This window comes from Ips typographus, linkage group LG15, assembly GCF_016097725.1.
Source record: "Ips typographus isolate SLU linkage group LG15, UJ_Ityp_2.0, whole genome shotgun sequence".
NCBI lineage: Eukaryota > Metazoa > Arthropoda > Insecta > Coleoptera > Curculionidae > Ips > Ips typographus.
Window position 1 is genome coordinate 5174853 of NC_138436.1, and position 25173 is coordinate 5200025.

Consider the following 25173-nt stretch of genomic DNA (forward strand, 5'->3'; position numbering starts at 1 on the left):
ACATTTGAGTTTCAGTCCCAACCAATATCGGATCATGCCTCAAGTCATGTGAAAAAAAAAACTTGATTGTTTTTATTTACTAAAGTTCTAATAACAAACATTCTGGATAGTTCTTAGGAAACACACGTTATTGGCATTGATTCTTCGATATAAATAGGAGCTAACCCAGCCAACAAGTAAATGACCAATTACGTCATAGATACGTCCTACGACGTTTATTTTATTGAATACCGCAAAAAATTCGTCTGCTAAGGTCATTTTGTAGACGTCACAATAACGTCCAATGTTAACGTCTTTATCGACGTTATTTAACGTTAGTTATCGTCAAGTGGTTTTATATGACGATTGTGGACGTCATTTCCAATCGTTAGATTACGTTGACAATTAACGTGATTCGCAAAGTTTTTGTTGACGTTACTATCGACGTCAATATATGACCAAGTCGTAAAATAATAAATGATGGCGGAATTTATTTAAAACAAACATATTTTTTTTGAGACCGGGGATCGAATCCTGTTCATCCCTCATTCACACATAATTATTAGTCATGTTACACTGCTTGTATTTACTAATTGGCTTGTCATGTGATGAACTAAAACAAACACGCTAAAAAATATTTATGTGATCACTATCGTTTGTCGACATGTCTTTAATGTCATGACTGTCATGTCACTTGTATAAGCTGACGGCTGACGCGCGTCGCACCGGCGACTTGACAATCAACAGAGTCCTTTCGTCTTGGGCTTACCGGGCTTGCGATCGGTGTCGGGGCTTTGTGGGTGGCTGGTTGATGGTTGATGGTATCTTACCTTCTGATAGTTCTAAATGGGTGGCGATTATCAAATTTTCAATATGTTTTCGGTCGTCGAATTTAAGCCCTCAGACAACGGTGATACAGGCGGGCTTGCAGTAATAAGTCAAGCGTGGTTGACGCCATTAAAGCGTGAAGTTTTTTGGCCGCCATTTAAGGATCGGGAAAAATTTAATTGGGCGGTAAAAAACAGTGCAAAAGTGGATGAAGAGAGTTGACGACTTTTCCCAATAAATAAAATCTTTTATGAAACAGGTAGGAAACAATTTTTTTTTCTTATATTTTCTCAACATCAGTTTTAATCCCCATATAATTATTATATTAGGTTTGAAGTTAGTTGATAAATAAATGGATTCGGGCTGAGGTTTAGCGTCATTTTGATGAAAATTGGATTAATGTAATAAACATTTAAACAGCAAATGAACAGTGAATATCACAGTCCAAAATTAACTTAATCACTTGACTAAACCAAAATGACTTTGAGCTTAGGGTGCATAGGCCCAAAACTCATTTTATATGCAGGCTTCTACTTTAGTTTTTCTTTTTTATGGAAAGAGAACTTTCTAGGGGGATATAAAACCAAACACATCTTTACTCATTTTTAGCATTCAAATGAGCATCTTTGCTTAAAAGGCAAAGCACATAACTATGTTAGTCAGTAAAGCCAGCTAACTTTGATGCATGAAGGCAGATTCGAGTTTGAACTGAGGTTTGAGACAATTTTTAATATTGTAGACAGTTATAGTGAGGCTCAGAAAAAATTAAAAAAAGCTGAGGTAACCTCGAATCTTGATGACTCTGATGAGGAGCTAAAAAGAGAGTACCAAAAAAAAATAGAAGGATCTCTTCATCAACAGAAGATTCATCCGATGGGGAAACCACTCGAGAAACAGTAAAGAGAAGATTTCCGAAACCTCCACTAGTAAAACAAAGGAAAAAATCATCAAGTGGTAAGAGTTGAGAGCTACTAATTAGATAATTAACCAAATTTGAGTTCCAAATTTGTATCCTTTTTTATTTTGACCTTTCAGATACAATTAAGGTTATTGATTATAACATCCAGGAGGTTGTTCAAGATACTCCTACCCCCCCACAACATCTGCAGCAAAAGAGATTTATTCTAGTAGGTTTATGAATTTGAAATTGTGTGTGACAATTAAAAATCACTTTCTTCTTATTAGGATCAATTCCAGATGAGGCAATATTGACTTCTACTCCTATAAGAAATAGTCAGCATCTGACCTGTAGCCAGTGCAGTAATACTCACCAATTGAGTATGTATTTTCTTAAATTGATATTTCAAAATATGTATTTGCAAAAAGTTGAAAATTTATTGGTTAAATTAGGTTGATTATTGGTTTTACTAAAGAGCAAAAACGTATTTTTTTTTGTTAAAATATTTAGTTTTCAAAAGTTTTTATAATTTTTTTTACACAGGGCTGAAAATTCTGAAAGAGGTCTTATTCATTAAAGAACAAAACAAGGGGATTTTAGAAGCCCTAAACAATAGAGGCACTGGTACACTAAGAAAATTGCCCGAAGATATACCAGTATATCTGCCACTGAGAACGGAGACTGACTTGTCTATGCTTGAAACCTATTTGGAAAATAAAACTAAACTCAATGAGTTGGTAAGTATTAGCAGAAAATTGTGTAAAATGCATGCTTAAAAATACTGGGTGAATGAAAAGAGTTTGTTTGGAAAAATGTACTCAATTGATTTATTTATTTAAATCTGTTGTTAAATTTCAGATTTTATACTTTTCTGGTGACAGGAGCAACACACAATTTAACACAAACAGAATACTAAGAGCCCTGCTAACCGACGAACTGGCTTCATTATTTAGTTTTTACGGAAAACGCAGCGGGAAAAAGGCCTTTGCAAACTTCAAGCTGAAATCTGTAGTCATTGGTAAGTTGTGTTTTTTAGACTAGTTTTATAAGTAGTAAAGTTATAATTAAAAATGTAGCTGCTACGTTTTCTTTTGGTACATTTAGTGCAAAACTAACTTTTAGTTTCATGTTTTAGTATTTTTTATTTGTTTTATGGTTACATTGCAATGCCTAAGAGTCGTCGCCACTACAAATCTGCGGTCGGGACCAGGCAAATTGATAGAAGGATAAATGATGAAATAAAACTTGTAAGAACATCTTCTGATATAAAACCATTGAACACTACCTCTCATCAATTTATAGCAGAACGTAATATAATACCTCAATGCAACGCTTACAATACTTCTGAATTTACCGCTGATAATAACAATTCGTCTGGTGAATTTGTCTTAATTAATCATTCTAATGATGTTGATGCTTCACACACTACTGAAATAATTAACACAGAATTATCTCTCACAGATTCTCATCATACAGATGCTTACTTAAAAAATGGTTTAAAACAATGGGCTATTGAAAATAAAGTTAAACATGGAACCGTGAACAGTTTGTTATCTTTTCTGAAAACAATTCATCGTAGGCTACCATTAGATGCGCGTACTTTGCTTGAGACTCCGTCACGAACGCCTTTTAACCCTCGCTTTACTGAAACTGGGTCAGCGATGACCGAAATCAACAAATTGATCTATAGTTCTTGGCTTTATAACTTTTTCTTGTTGCCCTTTCTAGAATTCTTCTATTTTCTAATGTTGATGATGTTTTGACTGTAAATTTTTTCATTACACACTTTTTTCTTCAAAAATGACCGTTGGGTCACCGTTAGTATTCGACGTTACACGCTCTACCCAAACTGGCCGAAACGACAGGATTCAACTAGATTTGTACGCTGTACTCTATCTCTCTCACACACACACTCTCTTTGTTTACACTTGTTATTACTTGGTTAGACGTCCGGTCGTGTGCGTGATCTTTCAGTCTCAGTTTATTTCTGACTTTTGTTGAAGTAGCACTAATCAGTTTGTAGTGAATAATAATGTCGCGAAGAGGCCTTAGTGAGAAAGAGTTATTTGAAATGCTTATGCAATCGTCCGACGGAGCCTGACAGGGATGTGACTGAAGACTTGAGTGACGTATCCGACATTGATGATGCAGAACCAGAACCCGAGATAAATGAGGAACACCCGTCATTCCAAGAGTTAGAAGAGGAGGCGATTGATCTACCCGTTCAGTCCGAAGACGAAGCAAGATCTGATGGACAATCATATGAAGTAAATGGTCGTGTATGGTCTACAAGAGCACCTAAAACAAGCAAGTCCAGATCGAGTAATATCTTGCGCGAAAAAAAAGGTTTGACAAACAGAAGTAATAATGTGAGTTCTATTATTGACTGTTTCAAGTTATTTTTTTCTGAGAACTTGATGGAAATTGTTATGAAATACACGAATAAAAAAGCTAGAGACTTTATCAAATCTTACAATGATAACCACACAAACCCAGTGGAACTTTGGATAGATGTGGATTCAACAGAAATGCAGGCCTTTCTAGGCATACTGATCCTTAGTGGCAGATTTCACGAATCTAATGACAGTGCCCGAAATTTATGGTCAACTACAAATCCTGCTTTCAGTAGACCTATTTATCAAGCAACGATGTCCAGAGACAGATTTGTTAGCATTTTACGTAATCTTCGTTTTGATGATTTGTCTACAAGACCTGAACGAAAACTTTACGACAAATTGGCTCCAATTCGTGAAATTACGGAACTACTTGGCAAGAATTGCCGGGAATCATTCAACCCTTCGGCTTGTGGTACAATTGATGAACAGCTGGTATCTTTCCGAGGTCGTTGCCCATTCAAAGTGTATATTCCAAGCAAACCAGGAAAATATGGTATAAAGGTATGGACGCTTTGTGATGCAGAAACTTTTCATTGTTGTAATTTTGAAGTGTATTTGGGAAAAGTGAATAACACCGCAGAAAAAAATCAAGGCCCTCGAGTGGTGAAAACTCTGTCCAGCCATTGGTGTGGCAGTGGTCGCAACATAACTACTGATAATTTTTTTACAGACATTACGCTGGCCGAGGAACTTTTATCCCAAAATCTAACAATTGTCGGTACAATTCGGAAGACGCGCAAAGACTTGCCAAAATGCTTATTAGATACTCGTGAAATTTGTTGTTTTGCTATCTTCCATACACCATGAACATGATATTGTCACGTTTTGGGGGTAGCGCAGGAAGAGAAACAACAAACGTAGCTCAAGTATGTCTTCTTTATTAGGCAGTGAACACTGACCAAGAGGGGGTGTGTGGGTGTGCACGTCTAGTGGTAGGTGCGTAAGCCCTTCTGAGGTGTCGCCAAGCCGTCCAAGTGTAACGAGCCGTCCGGGCACTAGAAAGTTCGGACTGTCGCTCGTGACCTCCCTCTGGGGATGACCCCAGAGTTCGGTCTTGCTGATTCAGACAGTGCACTAGGGGAGACCGGGGCCCGACTAGGTAACGGAACTTAGTGCAATTTATGTTATTCGTGACATCTCCCCCTTCCAACAAGTGTTCGCCCCGAACACTAAAAGTCCATGTTTACAAAATCAACTCACTTATTTTCTATTCTTATTTTCTAATGCAGGTGGGGGAGTACTTTATTTAAACCAACCTATCATCAAAGATTACTTCTTAAACTAACACATGTTACTTATCTTCTAGAAAAGGGGTGGAAAAACTTTATTGAACAAATATCTTAACTACTTCTCGATTTTTAAACGTTGCCATGTTTGCATACCCAAAAAACACTTATTCCTTTCGTTGGGTCACCTTTCAACCTTGTTGTTGCGTCCATCTTCTTGCCTTCTCATTTAAGCGTAAATTGTCCCCTGCATCGGGCACCATCTTCTAGTACCTTCTCTCGGCACTACATTGTCTAAGCGGAAATCCATCGCTTAGCTTCGACATCTTTGGTCCATTGCGTGCTCTCTTTTTAGCACACGTTGCTTTGGACTACTATACATCATTTCTAAGCCCATCTGGAGAACCTTCTTCAGCCCGTCATTTAAGGGACTCTGGGTGCACGCGGCTGTAGAACCGACGGTGCGGAACCCATCCGAAGATGCTGGTTTCTCCTAGGCTTGCTCCTCTTCTTCTCGCTTCTTTAATCAGGTCAATTTGTCGATGGACGCAACGAGGTAATTAGGTGGCCCCTAAAGTCAACAATTAATTAGCAAACAAGCCCGACTCCAATAACATAAACAGACATAAAATGTATTTATAAACAAAACACCTGATACTTGCGCGATTTTGCTACCTCAGCAAAGTACCTAGGTCGGGAATGGCGTCACTGGTCTAGAAATCGAGATACTGTTATTTCATTAACTATACATACACTTATTTTACGAAACCTAGTCATCAAAAAATTTAGTTTTATCTTACCCAATACTATACAAACTAATATGTGATCCTATACACTAAAATGTTTAGGGCAACCTACAGGCCGCTCTTGATATTGCCCTACTCAGTTCAAGCAACTGCGGACCTGCAGGCTGGTCCTTCAAAACTCGCTTGATTCTTCTGGGGTGGGCATTGTTGTGTCGTTTTCCTGATCTCTCTTTCTTTCTCTCTCTTTGTCTCTCTTCTGGTCTTTGCCTCTCTTCTTTCTTCTCTGTTATTCCTTCATCTTCTTCCCGTGACTTAATCGGCTTCAATTGGCGAGGGTGTGTCTATCAATATGAAGATTAATAGACGGGGATTGAACGGGGCGCCTCCACCATGTCACGTTTTGGGGGTAGCGCAGGAAGAGAAACAACAAACGTAGCTCAAGTATGTCTTCTTTATTAGGCAGTGAACACTGACCAAGAGGGGGTGTGTGGGTGTGCACGTCTAGTGGTAGGTGCGTAAGCCCTTCTGAGGTGTCGCCAAGCCGTCCAAGTGTAACGAGCCGTCCGGGCACTAGAAAGTTCGGACTGTCGCTCGTGACCTCCCTCTGGGGATGACCCCAGAGTTCGGTCTTGCTGATTCAGACAGTGCACTAGGGGAGACCGGGGCCCGACTAGGTAACGGAACTTAGTGCAATTTATGTTATTCGTGACAATATTGCAGATGAAAACTCGAAATTCAAGCCGGACATAATTATTTTTTACAATAACACAAAAAGTGGCGTTGACTGCTTGGATAAGATAGTTCGACAATACTCCTGTTAGCGAAGCACCAGAAGATGGCCTTTGCGTTTATTTTTCAATTGGCTTGACATTGCCGCCTATAACGCTTTTTTTATTTGGATCCATAAAAATCCGGACTGGAATAAAACGAACTATAGCATAAAATTAAGAAGACAATTTTTTCTACAAGAACTTGGTCATATTTTGACACACGATCATATAGTAAGGCGTGCTGAGAAAATTCGTGAAGACGGTAGAGGATTTTCTGCACATACATGCACTTCTATCGAAAGTACAGGAGTTACAGTCAATAAGATGCCGTCCATTTCTAACGTCCCCGTCAAACGAAGTAGGTGTTTTATGTGCCGTGGAAATGATAACAAATATTCTTCAAAATGTGACAGGTGCAAACAGTTTGTTTGTTCACGTCATTCTCAATGTAAAGTTGCAAAAAGCATAATTTGTTCTTGTTGTTGCCAAAAAGAAGACGGAGAATAGTGCTTATCGTTAACTATTTGTTTGTTATATATTTTGATGCATGTACAAAATATATTATGTTTTATTAACTGCGTTTAGTAAGTTTAAGTTTCGTATTGTAATAAGTTTTATTTTTTGAATAATAGATAGATAATAAACCGTTATATTGTGCTTATATATACACATTTGATTATGGGTCAGTGGGTTAGTTTTAGTGAACTACGTTTTTAATTTATTTTCGTAAAGCGAGGGTTAAAGAACTTACAAATGGGCATTATTATCATCATGGTTTAGAATTTAATCTTACGCAGTTTATTTTACAAAACAACCACTATGAATTTACTGATTTCCAAATTGCGTTCAATATGGATGGAATCCCCTTATTTCGAAGTTCTAAACTAACCATGTGGCCTATATTAGGTCATTTGAAAAACATATCTTCAGCGCCTTTTGTAGTTGGTATGTTTATAGGAAAAACTAAGCCTTCATCTGTTAAAATGCATCTGGAAGATTTCGTTAATGAACTAAATAAACTGCTTACTGATGGATTAATTTATGATGCTGTAACATATCCGGTGAAAATTCACAGTTTTGTCTGCGATTCTCAGGCGCGGGCCTTTGTTAAGTACACCAAATCTCCAGGTGGATACTCCTGTTGTGACCGATGTACAGAAGTAGGAAGCTACTTTAGAGACAAAGTTATTCTCAAAGGTGTAAATACACCAAAAAGAAGTGATCAATCGTTTTTGCTTAAAACTGATTCTGATCATCACATTGCCAGTATTACAAGTCCTTTAATTGAGTTAAATGTTGGTCTAGTTTCAAAATTTTCGCTGGATTACATGCACTCAGTTTGCCTCGGAGTCATGCGAAAATTATTGGTAACTTGGGTTGGAGGCGATTTACCAGTACGTTTAAGAGCTGGTCTTGTTGACGAATTATCGTTAAAACTGGTTAATTTAAAAAGATACGTTCCCAAAGAATTTAATAGAAGACCAAGAAGTTTAAGAGAATTATCGTATTGGAAAGCAACGGAATTTCGCAACTTTTTATTATACTTTGGTCCAGTTGTTCTAAAAAAAATAATTGACAAATTTATATTTGAGCATTTTATGTTATTTCATTATGCTATTTCAGTTTGGGTTTCTCCCTTTCATATTAAAAACATAGGGGTAGACATACCACAAGAGTGCTTAAAAATGTTTGTCTTACATTGTATAAATACAGGGTGTCTAAAAAGTCTGGAATATTGCAAATATCTCGAAAACTGCTGATTTTATTTTTCTCAAAATTGGCGTCTTGTTATAGTAAATAACAGCGCATGACGTGAGGGTGAAATGAGGTTCGCAAGTATACAGGGTCAGTCACAAAGTATACCAACTTTCTTAATTCAAACCTAACACACTGTATATTACTTCAGATTTTAAGAGTTCTCATAAAGGCCAATTCAACGATCTACAGTATTTTTAAAACACCGAAACGGACCCTTGTTGGACAATGTTAATAGATGTCAACAGTTCAAAAGAATGATTTACAAAGGTACTGATTTTGAAGTAAATTCCCATTCCATTGCTAATTCAACATTTCTTACCAAATGCGGATATATTGCAAAACTAAAATAATATTATTAAAACTCCAGATAACAAAATATTTTTAATATGCCAGAAATATTTACAACCTTACTTGCCTTTGTATGATTATCCGTTTTCTTCCCAAAATCTAAATATCCAAAGAATCTGTAGTACTCGTATGTCGGAAAATGTTTTGTATGAGATTAGTGATATTTCTGTTAAATGTATGATATTGCCTTATAGTCATTGTTCATATGTAGTCTTTCCATTACTTCACGATCCACGTATATAATGATTTTTATAAAATATTTTCTTAATATCAACAATTATTTAACGCTTAGCAACGATTTAAACAATGTAAAGGTACGAGTCCACTGGATACATTTAAATCGCAACAATGTTGTACAAAATGCTGGAAACTCATGTTTCGATCCTGTCTACATAGCGAATCAAATATGTTTTGCAACAAAAATCGTGTTGCGGCATAACATGATTTATTTATGTTTTATTCCCCGTGAAGACAGGAAACATGAGTTTCCAGTATGTTGTACAACATTGTTGCGATACAAATGTACACAGTGGACTCGTACCTTTATATTCACTTGTGAACTAATTTTGTTTTAAACCACTCTCGCTTATTTACATATGTAAAAAAACGAACATTTAATAGTCGAAATAGTAGAAGTAGACAAACGTCAAAATTTAATAAAATATTGTATAAAACACGTGATTTAAACCTATTTATTCACTCGAAGAACTAGGCAACTCGGACCTAATTTTCTTTGCTCTTTTCGTGAATAAACAATAGTTTAAGTAACTGTATAAATAATTAATATCAGTTGAGTAATTATTGTTCACTCTGTTTAATCAGAAGATTTTCTTACAAATACTTATTTGTAAAATGTGAGGCATTTATTCCGTTCAAAGAATGTTATAAAGGGTGTTCAATAATTGTAATGGTCAGGTCACCTATGGATGGCAATTGTCAAAATAAACGTATCCCTTAGATAAGGTTGTAAACAATTATTATATGACAGTGACAGTTGATTTCAAACCATATACGAACTTATCTCCGCACTATGTTCATGCTAGAAAGAGAGAACCACAGCCAACTATACGACCATAACAATTATTGAACACCCGTTATTTACTACCGAGTCGTATTTGTTATAGCTATATGTAATACTTAATCCAAGTTAATTAAACAGTTACATGAGTTGAAGTTTTATTTCAATATAATTTTCCCATTCTTAATTAAGTATAAATGGCGGATTACACCGACGTAATTAAGGGCACCGTCGGGTCCACCTAAGCTAGGTTTTAATTTGACTGTGACATTTTGCACATGATCTACAACCTAACCTACGGTGCCCTTAAATATATGTCGGTGCAATCGGCCCTATATCGGTTACTTAACGTCAAGTAACGACATTATAGACGTAAATTAACGACATTGTGTCGTGTGAATGCCACGTTAAGGGACGTTTATAAAAGACGTCGATTCGCTGTGAAATTCTGCTGTCCACGGGACGTCAAGTTACGTCATTAAAGACGTCATTTAGGTTAGAAAATGACGTTCATTTACGTAAAAAGACGTTATTTTGCTGGCTGGGGAGCAGACACAAAGATCAATTTGCTGTATGATGTTACTCAGTTGGAAATTAAATTGTATGTTTGATAGATATGAATGACTGATTGCTGGTCTTTATTCACTCCCAATGTCAACTTCTGCACAGTTACTCAGTTCGCCATGCGTAGATTGACATTTAAAGGAATGATAATTTTTCTAATACTTCACCATTTAGTCGGACATTAAATGGAAATTATTTGGCCAGATATTGTGGATAGAACAATGCTGCATATGACATAACTCCAATTTGAAATAGCAAATAAAACTACACACAACCCGCACCCCAATTTTTAGTTTATTATTAAAATAAATACAAATTCCGAGATTCACCTTTATGACTTTTTGTTTTGCTTCTTGTTTCACCGGGAGAATATCTGAAACAAAGAAAATAATATTACGACGAGAATATAAGAAATGTCAATGCGTTTCAACCGATGTTAGCTGAAGCTTGATCTTATATTGTAGCATGAAATCAGTATAAAATAGTATATTCTATATTAAGAGCGGAAAGTATATATTTGCCGCTTGCACATGAAATTTGCAGCTTGAGGCGAAGCCGAACGCTGCAATCATGTAAAAGCGGCAAAAGTACTTTTGGCTCGAAATATAGACGATATTTTTTCGACGACTGCTGTGGGGTGGATTAGAAGGACAACTCACATCATTTTCGTCGCTCGAACTCATTGTCACCGATAAATCACTTTGACGGAATGTGGTTATTTCAAACAGGTATGTCAAGCGTTGTTATGGAAACGCCGAAAAAAGTTGGTGACTAGATTGTTAGTAGAAAGCGAAAACGCTCTAGAGCAGAAAATGATTCACTTTCTGCGCACGTGCGGCGAATGACCACTTTCTGCTTTGAAATGGAAGCGTACATGAGGTACTTTCAAAGTCAGTCGTCGAAAAATTCATTTTAATTGAATCAAGAATGGTAATCTAGCACCCAACTTTAGAAACGTATGAAAATTATACGCAAAGTTGGGAAGAATTTATTTACCCTACACATTTGATTTTGTGCAAAACACGTATTTGGCAGCGCTTGGGAAACCCCATCAGTTAAAAACAGCACAAGAAATTTATTGCATTTTTGGAAAGTCTTACTGATTATAACAAAAATGTTAGTGGAACGATTCAACTTTCAAGTGAAATCGTTTCTACTTGCAAAAATTCAGGAAACCCACAGCATTGCACTTAAGGAAAGATCGAGTGCACATTCTGATCGTACTTTTTCTGTTAACCATTTAAATATGCCACTTGCAATTTTCTTTGGACAAAACATTTTTTATAAAATTTATCATTTTAAAACAAAACCAAAAAAATGGTGCACGAAAACGGTGTTATTCGTCTAACAAAATCATTCTTATAGCCAATAGGATTATCCAAAAATTCAATAATATATAGGGTTTTCCAATTAATAAAAAAGCAAAGTTTGGTCTGTCACAATGTTATGAGATACCCTCTAACTACCCACTTTGGTTAAAGTGTGGTTCCCTTAGATAAATCCCTACAACGTTTGTATTTACTATTTGTTGTTGTAAAATCAAGTAGAAACAATTTAAGGTTGGGTGCAAAATAAAACTGATCACTTTGTACAGGTGGAGCAATGAGAGAGTAGAGTTTATTATCTCATTTACTTTGAGAAATACAAAAAAATGTTAAATACAACTTTTAGAGAATATTTATATATTTTATAGTTTCAAATTGCTTTCGGGTATACAGGTTCATAAAGGCGTGACAGATAAAACTTTAGATTTTTTAAAAATAAAACCCCGTCGTTAAAACATTTTTTGATTCTTCATAAAATTCTAAAAGTTTTTTGTTAATAATGTCATATCTAAACCTAATAGATCATCTAATTATTGAATGCATTGCCATTGTTTCTAAAAGTAGAATACTCATGTTAGTTTATATGATTTCCGATTGTTTTTGTTTCGTATTTTAGATATTGGCATTTTTTTAACTTAGCAAACGACTTTTTGTTAAATAAGAGGATTAACCTCTACAAACTTATATGTTGTAATACACTGTTGAAAAGGTAAAAATAAACAGAATTAAATGACGTACAAATATATAGGGTGTTCCATTTAAAAAAATGTAAGTTACTGCCATATGTCAAAAACTAAACCTAATAGAAAAAAAACCGGTTACGTGATTGGATTCTACGTGAAAAGTTATACTAGATACCGTTTTTATTTTTTTCATAACTTTTATAGCAAATGAAATACAGAGGAGGTTCCAAAATGACCAATTTTCAAAAACCCCCCGTATCTTTGAAACAAAAGAAGTTTGCGCAGCCCACTCTTCGCCAGTCATCTCAGCTCGGAACACGTATGCTACTTTTTTCTATCTATTACTGTTTTCTCTGTACCCCATAAAACCATCGAAAATGCAGCACCCTGTACACCTCGGCCGTGAAATAATTTTTTCGTCCTCAAGATTGTTGTCCTCGGCCGTAAGATGGCCTCGGAAGCCAAACTTTCTTTCAGCCGAAAAAATACCATTTCACCGCCTAGGTATACAAATAACTATTTTGTTTAATTATTTACTTTTCAGATACATGTTTGAATTTGTGGTTGAGTTTTGATAAAACAGCTTTCTTTTTAGTGTTAAAAAGAGCAAAACCTAATTATTAAATCATATCAAACTAAATTATCTACTAATTATGACAACACATAAATTTCAAAGGCATATTTGTTTAAAAAAAAAAGTAGGTACCTAAGTACACTACTGAACTAATGCCCGTATTTATAAACGAATCTCAATCTCATACTCAAGTACAACTTCGCGAAGTACGTCTCGAGTCTTAAGTACGACACAAGTTTTATAAACAAAACTTCGGTAATTCTCGGCAAAGCATAACCAAAGATAGTTTTGCTAGTAATTTTTAATTTTTTAACTTCATTTTCTAGTAACTTTCGTGTTACCTTCAGTGCCAATGTCAAAAATGTTTAGCAATTTACCTGGAACGCGGAAGTTGTTGTTTGAGCGTTGATTGTAAGTTATTTGAATTTGGTTTGGTTTGGTGGTTTTCTTTTTAAAATATTAATTATTTCCCTTGAGGTACGTATTCAACAATAATTTTATACATATCTTTACCATCTATATGCCTATAGGATCATAAAGAAATTTTTTGATGGCTAAAATAACAGCCTATACCCAAAAAGAGAAGCTTTTGTTGGCTAATTTAGTAGACAAACACAAATTAGTGGAGGACAAACAAACGACGCAGCAACTGTACACAAAAAAAACAAGCAGAATGGACAGAAATTGCTACAGAGTATAATTCCCAAGGATCTATAATAACTGTGCCCAGGAATGCTGTCAAACGTAAGAAACTGTGGAATAATTTAAAACAGAAGTAAGATGATCAATAGAAATGTTTATGTGGGTTGCTCTATATAATTTTATATCGTAGAAAAAGAAGACAACACACAGAACAAACATTTCACCGACTAGCAACTGGAGGAGGCCCACCTTTGTAACATATTTTCATCATTGGTGTATTCCAAAAATTCATCTGTATCCTCTATATCAGCATGTGCCATACTGCAATTATTAATTATATTGAAGATTTATGGTTTATACTTGAACAATTTGTGGTAACTATACTTACACAGTATCTATTTCCTGAAAAGTTGACGAAATAAACCACAAACTTTTTGATTTTTTTATTGTGTTTTGATTTGAGTTTTAAAAATGAAACCAAGCAATGCTCAAGTCAGGTCAATACCTAACTTGAGCAAGTCTCGATGTAAGCACGACAGAAGTACGCCTTAGAGGTTAAGTTAGGTTTACAAAACAAAAAACTGTACTTGAGTACGACTTAAGTCTGAGAACGAGCGAAGCATTGTTTATAAATACGGGCATAAGTGTGGCACATTATTATATTATCATACAGTGCTTTAATAAAGTACATACTGCCTAAATTCAATAAAATTGAAAAGACTAACTTTTATCAAAAATGCTTGATGCTTATGTTTTTATTTTTATTAACTGCTGTTGTGTTTGGAATGGATGTTGTAATTGGAATTATACAGGTCCCAAAAACTAAGTATTTAAAATATGTTTGGTCTTTTAAATGGCAACACCTCTTTATTATTGTATAAGTTTCTAGACTCAAGCAACAATTCTAAACATCATTCATCATTCCATGCAAGTTGTACCACAATTATTGTTCAGCAAATATTAATATTTTGAAACCAACAATTTTCCAAGAAGTCGAATTAACATCCTCAAAAATTATTGATAACATTTAAAAGAAGTTAATAAAAGGTCTTTGTTATTGTCAAACAGTCGATAGAATTAATTTTGAACTGATTTTAATTTTTTACTAGGTATTTTTTTTAATAAAAGTTGGGAGACTTATAGTTTTGAAAAAGGTGTTTTTGACATTTATTTGAACAGAATTGAAAATTGTTGTAGTAATACAAAATCTCTCTTAGAAATAAAAACATAAGGTACTGAATGTTTTTGTGGAAAGTAAGTCCCTTCCATTTTATCAAATTGATGCAGTACTTAAAAAAGCCACTGTATAATACATATTTACTGAAGGGTGAACAATGCAGTTTACTAAAGTGTATAATTATTAATTATTGTGTTCAATGTAACAATAATAAAAACTGCAATGCTTGGATGTTAATTTAAGTAAAATCAGTATACCTACTGACCTTAAAACTTGGTTTTTTATCCACTGTTCTAATGTAAGTAGTTGAACCCATTGCACAGCATTTCACTCTTCAACTATGTTGCAATCTTCTTAGTGGGTAATTTGTTCCTGGCTTAGGTCAATTTTTTCATAAAAGTTGTGTTTTTTCATCCACATGAAAAAGTAGTAAAGTATTCAGCATATACAGGATACAGATCTTTGAAATAGGCCCAATTTCTTGCTTGAACCACCCTAAAAAATGTCAGACTACCTATAAAAGTTAGTAAAACGATCTCCAATGCTTCTGTATGAATCTGGAGTTGCTAAAATAAAAATAAACAATTACTGGAATATAAAGTTTTCTAATACCTTGAAGGCTAATTAAAAATACTTCTCATATAACTTACCCAAAGTCCATACTGTTATTAACAAAGCATGCAGTCTTTTAATTGGCGGTCTTCCAGGGCCAATGTCTTCATTATATTGTAATTCAGAACACAGATTCTTGAAGTAAAAGTTTAAAAGTAGATAACATTTTCTTAACTCCTGTACTAAGCTTACCTCAATTGCTGCCTTTGTCAGTCGAAAATGCGATTTAAAATCATCTAATGAGTACCTAGAAACAACCTGCTCTATGTATTCATCTATTTTATGGTGCTTCTCTCTAGATGCAATCAATAACAACTCATCTGAAGAAGAACATGAAGAATCTGAATCGTTTCTTTTTTTTAGTGTTGCCATTGCTGCAACAACTGCAGCAACGTGTTCCATTTTTTATGTTAATCTTTTTCGCTTCAAAACTTTCTCAAACCAAAAACCAAACAATGTTTAGGTTTATGAGGTTTAGACACCGGTTTAGGTAATTTAAAATACAAATTTGTAAAGGGTGTTTGTTATTTCAACGGTATTTTGATGCCATCACATCTATTGACAACCAATTGACAGAACATCAGAGAAGCACCGAACTTCCATCTGATTCACCATAGCATAAAACTATGTTGAATTTAAAAACGCCCCTAAAGGTGAAGCCGGCCGGCAAACGAAACGAGTTTGTCAATAGTGTCACACACGTCAACATATTGTCACGATCTAGTTTTTAGTCGTAACGCGGGGACGTGTAGGCTGGGGTCGTAGTCAAGTTAAACTTTGTATAACAAAAACAACAACGTTTAGTCATAGAGAGAAACAAATAAAGAAAGATTAAATGAAAACTGAATTTATAAAAAGCATTGTCAGACATAAGTTGGTTTAATTCAAATTATAAGGTTCGTACTTACATGATAATTAATTCACAAACCATTTTGGACGGGGGTAAGTATCAGGGTAGAGTTCCCTTAACTTTCGCGACCGAACCGTTTAGTTTCGCGGATAATTTCTAACTAACTTCTTTCCAAATTTCTCGGCTATTTATTGTAAGGTATTGCGATCCCTTAGTCAGTTCAATTTCTTAATTGCTTGTCTAAGCACTTGGATCATTGTCCGAACAATTGATGACTTATTGCTGACTGGCGATTGCAACACCTTAGCTAGCTTCCGTTCTAGAAGGTTCAATTGCTTACTCTTCAATTTGAGTGGTCAACGACTTGTTTCGGTCAGTGGCCGATTATTTGCTGACTAAGTAATTAACGTATTGGTAGTAGTTAGTATTAAATTAATTAACGAGAATCTACTTGTGACAATATTGCGGGAAAATCAAACTATTTGTGAAACGATCGGCTTTACGAATGACCGAACGCGATCCGAAAGTGGCCTGTGATGAAAGTGTAGAAGAATTTATAGCCTTTGCAGCTTGTTCCCAAGATTGTCTTTTTAAATTTGGGGTACCTTTTCCCCACTTTAAAACCTCAGAACTTTCTAGCTCAGTTAGAAGTTGAATATATTGCTGTCTTGAGGCTTTCTTAGACATACCTAAAATTGATTTAAAAATTAAGTTTGGTACTTTATCCTAATTTTGAATTAAGTACTTACCGTTGCCGGGAAAAAAAACTGAAAAACACCAAAAGCCGTTTAAAATTTACATAATTTGTGAGGTTAGGTCGGTACTTCTCCGTCTGGTTTGGTCTGGCCATAACACAAATGCAATGTTGCCATAGTGAAGCTTGAAATTTTATCAATCAATTGAAGGGTGCACGGGAAAAACAAGCTAAGTCAATTTTTGGCCAAATTGAGAAAACAGCTTCACCCGATAGACAATAGCGATGCTATACAGGGTCCAAACTTAGTCAGAAGAAAAACGAGCTACGTCGTCTAATAGAACATATTTTAGGATAGGCGTACACGGGAATGACCTACTTACCTTTTATCCTTTTTAGTAACTAATTAGTTTAATAATTTTTTATCAACAAAAAAAAAAACAAGGTTTCAACTAATTATTTTTTGATATACATTTTAATTTATAAATTATCTTGTTTGCTACTTAAGTTTGACGAATTTAATATTTATAATATAAATCTGGTGAAAAACAGGCTAAGTCAAGACCTATTTTTGTATTTTCTTCAACAACAACCTTGTAATTATTATATTAAATAAAAAAGCATGCTGCTTTATATATAAAAAAATATTTATGTTTCTAATGCCTATAGATGACCAGTTAACAATGATTTTAGAAATAAAACTGCTGTACTCAAAAACTTCAAAATTTGACTTAGCTTGTTTTTCCCGTGCACCCTTCAATTGTTACCTACAGTTTTTTTAATCAATTCTCCTTAGTGCATATCTATGTGACCAAAAATGTAAATAGTGTTCAATTTTCATTGAAATTATTTCAATATTGATATTAAGTCAATGGATTTACGGCATAAGGCTGAACATCTGCATATCAAGTACTATAATTGTAAAGAAAACATCTTTGTGCTGCTGCAATGTTCTTTTAAAACAATAAATCCAATACTTAATAAATATACATTTTTAGATATTTCGTTTAGTCGAACTTACCCCTTCCTATAAATACCATCTCAGAAGAATGTAATGTCTCCACTCTGTGAAGATGGACTATCAAATAGTAATACCAAACCACGGACAACGCCTGTAATTCCTTGGGTATTAAGTGCATATTATGCACCCGAGCATCCACTGTGACGTCACCCGGCGTATCGCATTGAGAAAACAAGTTCCGCTGATAGGCCAACTTGGATCTGTTGTGATGTCAAATGCCAACTTGTCACTTGGCTTTTGTTTGTTGTGTCAAAAAAATTAACATGCAGCTAAAATAATTGTATTTTTATTACAATAGTCTAATAATTGGTAAAGATTATACACTGAATTCAAGTAAATGTATATTTTTCAATGGTCATAATGCACACAACGCCTGCTAGCCCAGGTAAGATTACAATGACAATTAGGCAATTTCATACCTAACCTATATAATCTTTGCTGATGCATCACTTGTATACATTACTAAAAATTTGTCTAGTCTGACAATTTTTTAAGGGTGGTTCAACTAACAAATTGGGCCTATTTTACAGATCTGTATCCTGTATATGCTGAATACTTCAACTGGTGTGAAGGCAGCAAGCCGGTAATAATGTGACAAAATTCCCTTTGGTACATTTATAGGACTCATAATGAAGTATCTTTAGAGGGTAGTGACAACTCTTTACACCCCGTCAGAGGGCGGCAATTTTGAATTCAGATTTAAAAAATTCGCGGAAAGCACGGATTAATTTGCCGACAAAAGTTCTCCACTCTGAAAGACTTGGTGTCGGAGAAAATAAAAAAAGTCGGCACGCTTTGTGTAACGGTCAAAAATGTTCGTTCTTCGTCTTTCTTATAATTTTTGCCTTTATCTTTGTTTATTTTAAAGTTTCGGCCATTCCAATTTTGTCCGGCGTCAGTTATTTTGCTGGATAGTGCATTCATTTTTATTTGGTTGGTGGAGTCAGCCAGAGGCTGTGGGTTAAGAGTTGCTGGAAAAATGTAAGTAATTAAATACTGGTCTAGCATCAATGATATCTGGTGTTAAGTAACTAAATTGCTGGCAAATTGAAAGAAACCGCTAGATTTCTTTCAAAGAAATTTCAGTTAAAATATTTTGAAGTTTAAGCAATATGTTTTAATTGCCCAGCGTTTAATTTAGTAAAATTAGACTAGTAGTGATCGACCGATACCGATACCGATATAGCGGCCGATATATGTATAAAATATCTGCCTCGCGGGGCCGACATTTTTTTATAAAGAATTAAAAGCTACCAATTTTGGGAAGGAAAAAACAGTATGGGTCCAAAATTTCATATCGGTCGATCACTAGACTAGACTACATTGTTGGTTGTTTAAATTACCCGCTTTTCAATTACATTACCAAATTGTTTCAGGAGCGAAAATAATACTAAAATAATGTGGGTGAAGGGATGATGCCAGAATTTAGTCTGGCATCCATCCCTGAAGAGGATGAGGACATTTTGTTGTCCGATGGTATGTAGAATTAACATTTACAACAAATTAGCGCACCACCAAAACTTAAATAAATCGGAAAAATTTGTATTTTTTTTTTTGCAGATTCGATGGTGGAGGAAGTGGAGGAACAACCACGCCCGCAGCGGCCCGAGCCTGGTCAACAGGCCAGCGTGCCCGCCTGCACCTGCAAGTGCAGGGGGGCAGGGGGGGCACTTGCAGGTGCTAGTGGCCCTGCAGCTGCAGCTGGCAATCGAGGCTGGGGAGGTTGGGGCCGGAGCCGTGGGCGTGGAGGTGGGCGAGGAGGCCGTGGAGGTGGGCGAGGAGGCCGTGGAGGTGGGCGAGGCCGTGGAGGTGGCCTTCGACTTACCAATAGTAAGCTTTCAGCAATAAAGCATATATTTTTTAAATAATAACTATTTTCTTCTTTTTGCAGACCAATTAGTTGTAGCCCTCCTCAGGAAAATACTAAGTTAAGATTGTTAAGAATAAAATTGTTTGAAAATACCATGTTTGCTTTATTTACTGCCAACTCGTTACAGCCACCAGAACAGCAACAATTTTGAAACTTATTTTTTCTAGGAATAATATACTATATAGGGTGATTCACGGTGATGGTTAATTAGAAGTATCTAGAGAACAACTCAATATTTTTTGTTGAAATTTCGAGTGTAGCCTAGGTTGGGTCCAATCTCTCTATTTAAAATATTTTGAACTTTCCGGTGTTGCCAGATCAGTCAGAATAAACACCAACTTTTGATTTTTAAATGGAAGTCTGTTTTTAATCTCATTTTTGAATTCCTCGCAAGAAGGCTAGTAATTAATTGTTAATACTTCCCTATACCTATCGCACCGTTCCTTAGATATTTTATAAAAATGGTGAACTTGTCAGCAAAACGGTGGTCTAAACTTTAATTAATTTCTCAAGTCCTGACAGTTTTGCTGATGTGACCTTTTGTCTTCAGTTAGACAATACTACATGGTTGAAAAGCCCAGACACAAAAAATGAAAAAAACCTACAGTGTGGTTAATATTAACCTTTTAGTCGGACAGATAAAAAAACTGCAAAAAGTCCATTTTTTTTAAATGGATATACCAGGTGTCCAAAAGCAGCCTGGACATAGGAGATTAACATGGGAAATCGGTTTTGATTTTTTTGCGTCTGTACGGTTGATTTGTTTGAAAAATCGTATTAATGAAAGTTGTAGTACCTATCACGAACTAGTTTTCTGTATTTTCTCAGATTTTTTCAGATCTCTAGCTTCAGCCCTTTTGTCGTTAAACACGAACAAAAATGCGAAAATTTAAACTTTTAGCCTGCACTGTATAAGCGGTTGTCGAGCAACGGATAAACAGGTCATTGTTGCTGGTACGGTTAACCAAAATTGAGATTTCCTCTGACCTAGTGTTTTTTCTTCTACACGTTTTCGTTGTACATTGGTTAAATTCAAAACAGTGAGAAAGTCTTGAATCTTTTTTCTTAAAATTATACTTTTTACTGTTCTTGTGCAAAGAAAGCAACTGTACGACTGATTTGGGTCCTACGATGGATCACAAATTTGGTGTACCCACCTGTCACATAGATCGCACTGAACCCAATAAGCGGTGGTGGTCAATGCTCCACAATTACAATCATACACATCATACGAAAAACACTGTTTGCAAAAATAGTTTTCGGTATTTGAAATATTTTTGTATTCTGTTATACATAGGTCGTGCACCCATCCGTTACACATATCGCATTGATGCCATGACACAGTGACATCCAATCCACCAAGACCACAATATAGGCAATTTTCGCTATTAATTGGACCATTTGATTGACGTTTTATTTTGTCATTGGATAGTGAGTGGTTTTGAAAGTGTTTTAAATAATTGCCAGAAAAATGCGTTGAAACGGTAGCCTTTTTTCGCTTCCAACTTTCTTGACTATTTAACTCGTTGATTAAAGGGTCTTTGATAAGAGGTGGCCGAGCGAGGTTCGATTTAGATATTCCGCATATCATTTCTTTATAAGCGGCCAAAGTTAGTTCTCTAGACTTTCTCACAAACCTACTACATTTTAGATTACGGTTACCTGCGAGAACGTTCGTTTTTAAATTGCCAAAATGTGTTTCAACATAACAATTACTCAATCTATTTAATGAGTATTTTTTGGAAATCATTATTCCTGACCTTAAAGGAAGAAAAGGCATATATTTTAAAGTAATTACATTAGCCCACTCTGGAAAATAAAACTCATTTTTTTTACCTTCACTCTCTGACAGTATCACAGCTTCTTCTAATTTAGAATGAAACAGTACATAAAATGGGCTACCTTTGTGTAATGCGTTATCAGAAGACGACAATTCTTCTTCCACTTTAATTACATTACTTACCGATTCCTCATTACTTATTACGTCATTTTCCGTAGCACAACTTTCGAGTTTGCATAGCTTTTCGTAAGCAGTTTGTACATGTTGATTTTCGTATTGGGATAAAACCAGAATGCAAATACATTCGAACCACACAGTAACATCATTAAGTGTTGTTAACATAATACATTTTGCAAATAAATTTTTTAAAATTTTTTCTATATGATCATTATTAACAATTTTTTTCAAATCTTTAGAAACCATTTTCATAAAATGGGCACAACATAAATGTAACAAAACGAAAGATGAACCCACACCTTTCTCGTCATCGTGTTGAGTCAATTTATTGTAACATTCGCTCAGATAATGTTGCAAACTCATATCATTAAATGCTCGGGTCACAGCATGCATACTAGCGAAACTAAAATCTGTGACTACGGCACCAAATAACGGCCATTTCCGCAAAGTTAAGCAAAAACATTTAAAATCATACAAAAATTTAAAAATTGCATTTGTGAAATGCCTTGAAGAAATCATATCCAAGACAGAAATTATTCTATTTGTTTCTGCTATGTGAACAACCCCGGAGTATAAATATATACGCTTGCAATTTTTCAATACTTTTGGGGCTCGCACTATGCTGCCTGTAGCATCAAAGTACAGAATTGGTAATTCATCCCCAATTACTTGTTTTTCGCAAAGACTAATTTGTTCTTTGCTAAATAATTTAATTGAAAAAGGAGAAGAAACTTCTTGAACGTATTCAGGATGATCACGCTGCATAAGAAACATATCAATTAGGTCATCATTATTTCTGTCAAAAGAAGCAAGAGCTTCTGATCTAATTTTTCGAAATGTTGCGTCAGATTTAATATTTTCGAGATTTTTACTTGTGTTTACAAAGTCGGCATCAGCTTTCAGAAGTATACTTTTTTGACATCAGAAGGTTTCCTACTCAGTAACTTTTGTTGCATAGCAGATCTCTCTTCCCTTGACGTAGCCGATAAGGACTCTGATACTGCCACTGATTATGGCAAAAATCTTTTGAGGTACTATAAACGGTAACTTTCCGCAATTTATCAATATGAATGACAAATGCTTTGCAATTATTAAATTTATTATGCCGACATACCCCAAATAATGTTAAACTACCGTCTAAACATTGTTTTTTGCTTTTAAATGCAATAAGGCAAGTATTATTCACAGATTGAGACATTTTCTTTCTTAAATAAAATGGGTAATTTTTGGAATCTAGTTTGTTGTTTTTACATATTAAATTCCATTCGTTAACAGGAATTATAAAACTTCCTTCAAAATCCTACTTTTTGTAATTTTGCTAAATGTTCCTCTAAGTTCTCTGAATAAATAATAATATCATCTAGATAAATTAGTATGTCCTTCCATTTTAGGTCCCTAAATATTCTATCTGCCAGTTGTTGGAAGGTTGCTGGTGCATTGCATAGACCAAAGCTTAACACGTTGAATTCGTATGATCCATGTCCCTGTGCCGTGAAAGCGGTGTATTGTTTGGATGACTCTTCTATAGGTATCTGCCAGTAACCTGAGAACATGTCCAAAGTTGTAAAGTACTTGGCATTTCCCATGTATGTGAGAATGTCATCGATTTGTGGTATCGGGTAACATGATTTTTTGGTGACTGGGTTTATAGTTCTTTTGTAATCCACGCAGAACCTCGTGGTACCATCTTTTTTTTTCACCAGTACAACGGGGCTCGCCCATGGCGAGTGGCATGGTCTTATTACTCCGCAATCGAGCATTTCTTTTATTTGTGTGTCAATGATTTCTCGCTCGGATTGTGATACTCTATAAGGGCGGCATTTTACTGGTTTATCTTCTGTCACTTCTATTTTGTGCTCTATAAGTTGTGTTTTGCCCATATATTTTGGTGACTTGCAAAACACATCCTCATATTCAACTAGTAGACTCTCTAGTTCCCTTTTGAACTGCTTATCCCTAATGTGGTCCAGTTTGTGGTCTTCTAATGTCACCACTTCTTCGTCTATTCTCTGTGTTGTAAAGAGTGCTGTGGTGCTCAAACCACTGGGCTCTTCTAGCCGTGCCACCGTTGTGTCTTTGTAAATAACCCTTCTAGTTGGCCCTATGTTCTCGAGGGTCAATGATATAGAGTTTTCGGCTCTTTCTAGGTTGCATAGTAGGTTGTTGCCTACTAGCCATCCCTCGTTTTGTACTAATAACATCTCTGTAGATAGGGGTATTTTTGGTTCAGTTTTGATGGATTTTTTCTCTCCTGGCTTCAGAGTGTAATCTTCCTTTGCCTTCAACTTAATTATCAAGCGGTCATCGTTTCCTATGTAGTTCGGCAGGGTGTTCCAGGAGCTGGTTTCTTGTGTCTTGGTCTTTCTTGGTCGGGGTTCTCTATTTTTTGAAACCAGCACCGTCACACTCGTTTCCTTGAAAGTCTCATACAGCAAGTCTTTAAGCTTCTCCCAATCTGACTCGCTGTTTGCGTTTGCGGATGTCAATCTAGGTATAGCCACCTTACTTATTTTATTTCGTATTGCCCAATCTTTCAATTTCCTACAGCAATGTTGGAGCGTATGAGTAGGGATATATTCGCTCCCCTCTTCTTTTAATATCATCTGTAGGGTATGTCTGTTTTTCTTAAACAAACTGACCACGCTCCCTATGGGTAGTTCTTCTGTGCTGTGATCCGCCAAATGGTCCCTGATGGCTTTTCCCACTCCTCTATCTCTACTGGGAGCCGAAGAGACTGCAACGGCCCATGCAGTGCTGCTCGGAAGACTGAAGATGGACCCAGGTATTTCTTGGATCACTTCTCTCCAGCTTCTTGTTTTGCATGGTTTTTTGGATGCAGAATTTCGCTTTCCCCCGAGCGTTAACACCAAATCCTGATCTAGGGTGAGTGTATTAGATATTAAGCAAATTGCTGCCTGCATTTCTCTTAAGAACTCCATGCCCAAAATAAGGGGTTGTGGTGTATTCTCCAATATCGTTGCTTTAATTTCTAATTTTTTATTGTAATTGCCTCTGAGCTCCAGTGATGCCAATGTGTCGCCTAGACTTCTTACTTTCTGACCGCCAGCTGTCACAAGCAACGTGGGTGGGTCTCTGATCCTATGTTTTTTGTTGACCAGGATATGGCTTATCACATTTAGTTCCGCACCTGTGTCAATGATCGCCGGTACGTAATAATCGTTCACAACAGCATTTATGTATAGTATCTTATGGTACGTTGGGCCCCGAGTGGAGAGG

At 35.7% G+C, this 25173-nt stretch overlaps 1 protein-coding gene and 1 long non-coding RNA gene across 2 annotated transcripts; both read left to right on the forward strand.

Moving 5' to 3' along the window:
* The first annotated feature begins 1457 nt into the window (after positions 1-1457).
* On the forward strand, positions 1458-3473 carry LOC145738271 (uncharacterized). The gene is made up of 4 exons (XR_014180677.1): positions 1458-1761; positions 1843-1934; positions 1993-2442; positions 2564-3473. It is a non-coding gene; the product is annotated as an uncharacterized LOC145738271 (long non-coding RNA).
* Positions 3474-18936: 15463 nt separating this feature from the next.
* LOC145738319 (uncharacterized) lies at positions 18937-20637 on the forward strand. The gene is made up of 2 exons (XM_081993121.1): positions 18937-19585; positions 19670-20637. The coding sequence occupies exons 1-2, from the start codon at positions 19562-19564 to the stop codon at positions 19955-19957; spliced, it is 312 nt and encodes a 103-aa protein (XP_081849247.1). The 5' UTR covers positions 18937-19561; the 3' UTR covers positions 19958-20637.
* Positions 20638-25173: the final 4536 nt, after the last annotated feature.